Below are 6,545 nucleotides of genomic sequence, written 5' to 3' on the forward strand. Positions count from 1 at the left end.
TATAACCGAAAAAGAAAAATAACCAAAAAAAAAAATTATAACCAAAAAAAAAAATTATAACTAAAATAAAAAAATTATAACCAAAAAAAAAAATAACCCCAAAAAATTATAACCGAAAAAAAAATTATAACTAAAATTAAAAAAATTTAACCAAAAAAAAAAATACCCCAAAAAAATTATAACCAAAAAAAAAATTATAAGCAAAAAAAATTATAACCAAAAAAAATTATAACCAAAAAAAATTATAACCAAAAAAAAATTAGAGCCAAACAAAAAAAATCATAACCCACCAAAAAATTATAACCAAAAAAAAAAAATTATAACCAAAAAAAAAATTATAACCCCAAAAAACCCATCTGATTTTAAGATGCATAATTATATAACTGTAGTGGTTCTTGTGGCTGAAGTTCAATTGGTGTGAAAAATGAAAGGAGAAAATGACTTACTTCTTCTTTCAGATAATTATCAATCATTTCTTGGGCTTCTTCGAAAGCGCTTTGGTTGGGAGCAAAGATCTGGAATGTGGTCTCATCAATTGGTGTGATTGTCACACCTAGCAGGTGGGGAGAAAACAGAAAAAAAGAAAACATAAAACTTAAGTCACCATTATCAATGATTTTTATTTACAACAACAATAATGATAATGTAAATATCATCTCAGTAGTTGGAGGGGCACTGGAAGCCCTAATGACCTGGTTTGAGAAATATGTCAGAGAAACTGGGATTGATATGAGGGTAGAACATGCTCAGAAAAATGGTGTGTTAGGGACACAGAGGATTTTGAGATTTTGTGGTTACAAAAGAGGATATAATACAATATCTGTCGTCTTTGTTGCTGCTGTTGCTGCTGCTTGGTCTCAATTAGTTCTTACAGAACATATCTGAGACCACATGGCTGAACAAATATTCTGCATTTTAAGACAGTAAGGTGTGATCTGAGGAAGATTTGTGCTCTATTTCTAGCAGGATGACTAGCCACGTCAAAGCACATTTGTTGGCAAATCAGGGTTTGTTGTTAACTTTGAACCGATGGCTCCTATGACCTATTCATTCAGCACCTTAAATTCATAAGCACCATGCTTTGTAGTTCCATTAATGAATCTTTAATTATAACGACTTGTAAATTATATTCAAATTATTCCTCTAATAGCTTTCATTGTTTCTTTTCGCTTCTATCAAACAAACTAATTTGGTATACGGAAAAGGTGGATTAGCAGAAGGTGATCTCAATAGTGAAAAAAGTAAAGCAAGCAGCAATACACAACATGAACAACAATAGGAGACGATCACATAAACCTTGAAATAACTTGGTCGAACATTAAACGTGAATAACACAAATAAATAGATAGATAAATAAATAAATAAATGAATGAATGAATGAATAAATAAATAAAAGCAGTAAGCCAAGAACGAAAAGGAAAACAGTGAGAATGGTGTTAAAGCACAGAGCTAGGACCATAATGGTTTGCACCTTCCAAACAAACTACAAATAAGACCTTACCAGTGCAATACAACCACCACCAGAGCTACCAACACCACTATCGTAACGACAACAACTACAACAACTACGCTACACAACATTTGGGTCTCTTCTTTTTTTTTTGTGTTTTCGTTTTTTTTTTGGTTTTTGATTTTTTGATTTTTTTTCCATTTTGATTTCCAGTTGCTTGGTGATGGAATCGCTAAAAACCGTTGGAGAACAAAGACTGTTTGCAGAACAAAGACACAGAGAAAATGAAGAATGTTCAGAAGAGAAACAAAACAAAATAGAAATGGAAAATTGTGACATAAATTTCAATTGAGAACACATTGCAGGACTATCATTATCATTATTATTATTATCATTATTATTATTATTATCATTATTATTATTATCATTATTATTATTATTATTATTATTATTATCATTATTATCATTATTATTATTATTATCATTATTATTATTATTATTATCATTATCATTATTATCATTATTATTATTATTATTATTATTATCATTATTATTATTATTATTATTATTATCATTATTATTATTATCATTATTATTATTATTATTATTATCATTATTATTATTATTATTATTATTATTATTATTATCATTATTATTATTATTATCATTATTATTATTATCATTATTATTATTATCATTATTATTATTATTATTATCATTATTATTATCATTATTATTATTATCATTATTATTATCATTATTATTATTATTATCATTATTATTATTATTATCATTATTATTATTATTATTATTATTATCATTATTATTATTATTATTATTATTATTATTATTATTATTATTATTATCATTATCATTTTTATTGTTGTGAGCTTGAAGAATCATTAGCACGCTGGGCGAAATGCTTAGCAGCATTTTGCCCATCACAATGTTCTGTGTTCAAATTGTGTCAAGGTCGGCTTTGCCTTTCATCCTTTCGGGGTCGAAAACTTAAGTACCAGTAAAAAAACACTGGGGTCAACCGTAATCAACTAACCCCCGCTTCCCCAAATTTCAGGTCTTGTGTCTTTGTGTAGAAAGGAGTATTATTGCTATTGCAACTACTACTACTACTACTACTACTACTACTACTAATAATATTACTACTACTACTACTACTAGTACTAAAGGTGGTGAGCTGGCAGAATCTTTAGCATGCCAAACAAAATGCTTAGCGACATGTCGTTCATCTGTATGTTTTAAGTTCAAATTCCACCAAGGATGACTTAATTTTTCATCCTTTTGGGGTCGATAAAATTGAGTGTGTGCAATAATGACAGTGTGTTACTAAACTCTCTGGTCTGAGTTTGGGTGAGCGAGTGTCATGTCAATAGTGTCGAGGTACAATTTTTTTTCAGCCGGATTTTCAACCTTGTTGCAATCCTTACCAGTTCTTCCTCCCAACTTTTTCAGATTCTAGACATTGTGACAAAGAAAATGATACACCAGCCTCGAAAATGGTTGGTGCAATGCTAACGGTACTCTGTTACTAAACGCCTCGTTTGTAATAGGTCAAGGAACCACACTGAGGCCTCCTATTCCCAAGTCATTCTCAATAAATAGGCTTACGTTCAAAGGCATTCTAGCCATGGCCATTCTGCCTCTTCTTCCTAGGACTACATTATTAACCCTTTTGTTATCATATTTCTGTTGAAATATGCTGACTTTGCTTCAGTTAATTTTCAAAATAATGAGGAACTTTGTAAAATAAATCTCTCGTTATTAAGCTGTTGTTTGGATCTTAAATTTACATAAAAACTTTGACGGAAGGTTTTAATTTAAACAATTTGAAAACAGGAAGTTTGTTTCATACAGAGGCAGTCTTAGACAGGTTGGTAAGAAAAGAATTAGATGTGTTTTTACATTCTTAAAGAGCAGAATATGATCTGAGGGGAAAGTGGTTGCTAATTCTAGCAAATCAAACAATTGCACAAACCACAAATACTCCCTCATTGGTTATTCTTAGCATATTTTATATGAGGCAAACATGACAGCAATATAAATTGCCTTTAAACAACCATTGCAATGTTTGAACTCATAAATTTGAGACAAGGAGTTGGGTACCTAAAATTCAAACTCTAAATATTTTTTTTTAATTTCAGAAGAGAAAAGAACTTTTCAAACTTTGAACAAACTAAAATGGTTTGAAGCCAGTTGTTTCACACCTCTGGTCCTGATAAAATAATTACAAAGAAATGGTATGAAGTAAAAAATACTCAGGAATAGATAGAAAAATTAATATTAATTCGATTAGAAATTTAAATGAAACAAAATTGAATTTAAACAAACTATGGTCAGAACTTGAAATTTCTAATCAGGTGTGACATTGTTCTGAAAAACAGTGTCAATACAAGAGCTGCAGGCCTAGAAATAACACAGTCTGCACACATAGCAGCAGAAACCATTTTTGGGGTGGGGGGGAGAAAAAAAAAAAAAAAAAAAAAAGATAGAGAAAGGAGGTTTTTTTAATCTTGGCTGATCAACTTTAAAGAATTAAAGCAAGGTGTATAAGATGACTGATGATAGCTGTAATGACAAGTAAAGTGACAATGATAACAATTATGATGATAATAATTATAACGAAGGTAATGGTGGTACTAACAGAGAGAGAGGTTTTAATGTCAGAGATAAAGGAAAAGATAACAGTGGGGATGATGATGATGATGACAACGATGATGAGGTTTTATTTTCCTCAGTAATACAAGGTGATAAATGTCTAATGTATAATCTCATTCTACCCCTATCTTTTGCCTTGCCCCAATCATCCTGTTCCTCCCATTATACTCATCCCAAAAATATCTTGCAGTCTCCACCCAATGCCAGTAAAGAGGTACAGAGCCCCTTCGGTCATGAATGACCATGGGATTGCACCTAGCAAGTTCCCCTCCAAGACAAAAGTCCGGGCAAAGTTGTTTATGGAAGACCAGCAGTCAACCATTCATACCAACCAGCCTCCCCTCTCTACACCACTGATGTTATCCAAGGGAAAGGCAAAGGGGCCGATACAGCTTGGCACCTGTGACGTCGCAACTCATTTCTTTAGCTGAGTGAACTGGAGCAACGTGAAATAAAGAGTCTTGCTCAAGAACACAACACAACAGCCTGGTCCAGAAATCGAACTGACTACCTCATGATTGTGAACCTGGCGTTCTAACCACTGAACCATGCGCCTTCACTCCAATGCCAGTACAACCGACAATAGAATGGTGCTTATTACATGCCACCTGAGTTCAAATTCAGCTGGGGTCAACTTTATCTTTCCCTCCTTTTTGGAGTCAATAAAACAAGTACCAGCTGCATACAGGGGTCAATGACATCAACTAAAGTCGCTGTCTGTCTGCCAAAATTTGAAACAATATATCCATAGCTTTTCTACTTCTATACTTTTATATTTTGCTTGCTGTAGTCTGTGATATTTTTCTGTTAGAGTATTTGTGCAATACAGTGCAAGGAAGAATTAATGGCAAAATACAAAACAGTATAAAAAGACATTTAAAACCATTCTAAACATTTTCTTTTAACATTATAAATCATTACTGACAAATCTTCAGATTTTTTAGCATTTGATATTTCCTTCTTTTTGATATTTTTTTTTCCTTTTTTCTTTTTTATTACTTTTACATGTTAGTAAAACTCAAGTCAAAAGGTCAACACATTTTTCTAACTTTTCCATTTCATCATATCGACTTACCAGTTACATGGCGTAGTTTCTTCAGATTATAACCACCGATACCAAGGAATTTATTCCGGTTTGCAATTGGCACTTCCATTTTTTCTGAAAGAATTTACAAAAAAAAAACAGAAATTGATAAATATGTATACTGATGACTGTTTTGAAACACAGAAAGTAATTTCTAAAAGTATCCTTAAATATAGGAATCCCCTACTAACCCCAAGATTCCGAGTTCAATTCCAGGCAGTGCCTTGAATAGATAATAATAATAAAAACAACATAAAAAAATACCATAGGAATGAGAACCCAGGGTTGGATTCAAAATTCCACCAGGACACCTGAGAGTAAATCAGCTGAAACGTTAGGTTAACAACAAACAAGGTGAGGACACATACCTGTCCAATGTAAATAATGTACGGAATTCCTCATCTCTAAAATATAGAACAATAGGAACCTCTATCCATTACAAGACACTCTTGCATAAGATGCATTCTCACATAAGGCACACCCCTATTTTACAAGTATATCATTGTCGTTGCCAATGCCGTTACTGCCTGACTGGCTCCCATGCTGGTGACACGTAAAAAGCACTCGCTACACTCTTGGAGTGGTTGGCGTTAGGAAGGGCATCTAGCTGTAGAAACATTGCCAGATCAGACTGGAGCCTGGTGCGGCCTCCTGGCTTGACAGTCCCCAGTGAAACCGTCCAACCCATGCCAGCATGGAAAACAGACGTTAAACGATGACGAGAACGATGACAATGATTAAGAGAGAGTAAGCACCTGGAAAACAGGTAGTTAACAGCTTCACTGCAACTAACTTCACTTTTACTTTTGAACGTACCTCAGATTTGGGCAGAAGTTGATGTTTGAAACCTTTGCAATGCTAACCTTAACGGGTCAACGTCTGTTTCAAACAACCAACTCGTGCTACAGTGAAAACAATAAATTTATGTTTTACTACAAAACTAAACTTGCCATCTTCAATTCAGGGTTTGTGCCTATCATTACCTGTGGCAATGAATTTTGGATATGACCACAAGAGTACACTTGGAAGTACAAGCAGCTGAAATGGAGTTCCTCTGAAGGATCGCTGGATTAATGTTACTCGACAGAATGCGTAAATCATAATCTAAGGAGTCTCTCCAGATCAAGCCACTACTTCTCTACACAGAGAAGTAGTGGTACTATGGACATGAGGTTAGAATATTGCAGGAAAGAAAGAATTACAAGATGGGTTCTTCAAGCCGAACCAACCATGTAGAAGTAGACCAAGAACAAGACAGTTTGATGATATCCATAGTCTTAGCTGGTCAAACTTGAAAATCCAGCCAGAAAGTGTAATGATAGTTGCTTCTGATAAAAC

At 33.2% G+C, this 6,545-nt stretch overlaps 1 protein-coding gene across 1 annotated transcript in view; it reads right to left on the reverse strand.

Annotated features, from left to right (window-relative positions):
* Nucleotides 1–6,308, reverse strand: part of LOC106868226 (polyribonucleotide nucleotidyltransferase 1, mitochondrial) — a 120,226-nt gene extending 113,918 nt beyond the window's left edge. The window contains exons 1-3 of the mRNA XM_014913391.2: nucleotides 6,191–6,308; nucleotides 5,199–5,282; nucleotides 447–553 (exon numbers count right to left, since the gene is read on the reverse strand). Coding sequence (XP_014768877.1) covers nucleotides 447–553; nucleotides 5,199–5,282; nucleotides 6,191–6,308 — 309 coding nt within the window. The remainder of the gene's footprint in view (nucleotides 1–446; nucleotides 554–5,198; nucleotides 5,283–6,190) is intronic.
* Nucleotides 6,309–6,545: the final 237 nt, after the last annotated feature.

The sequence above is a fragment of the Octopus bimaculoides genome, chromosome 4 (genome assembly GCF_001194135.2).
Source record: "Octopus bimaculoides isolate UCB-OBI-ISO-001 chromosome 4, ASM119413v2, whole genome shotgun sequence".
NCBI classification, from domain to species: domain Eukaryota; kingdom Metazoa; phylum Mollusca; class Cephalopoda; order Octopoda; family Octopodidae; genus Octopus; species Octopus bimaculoides.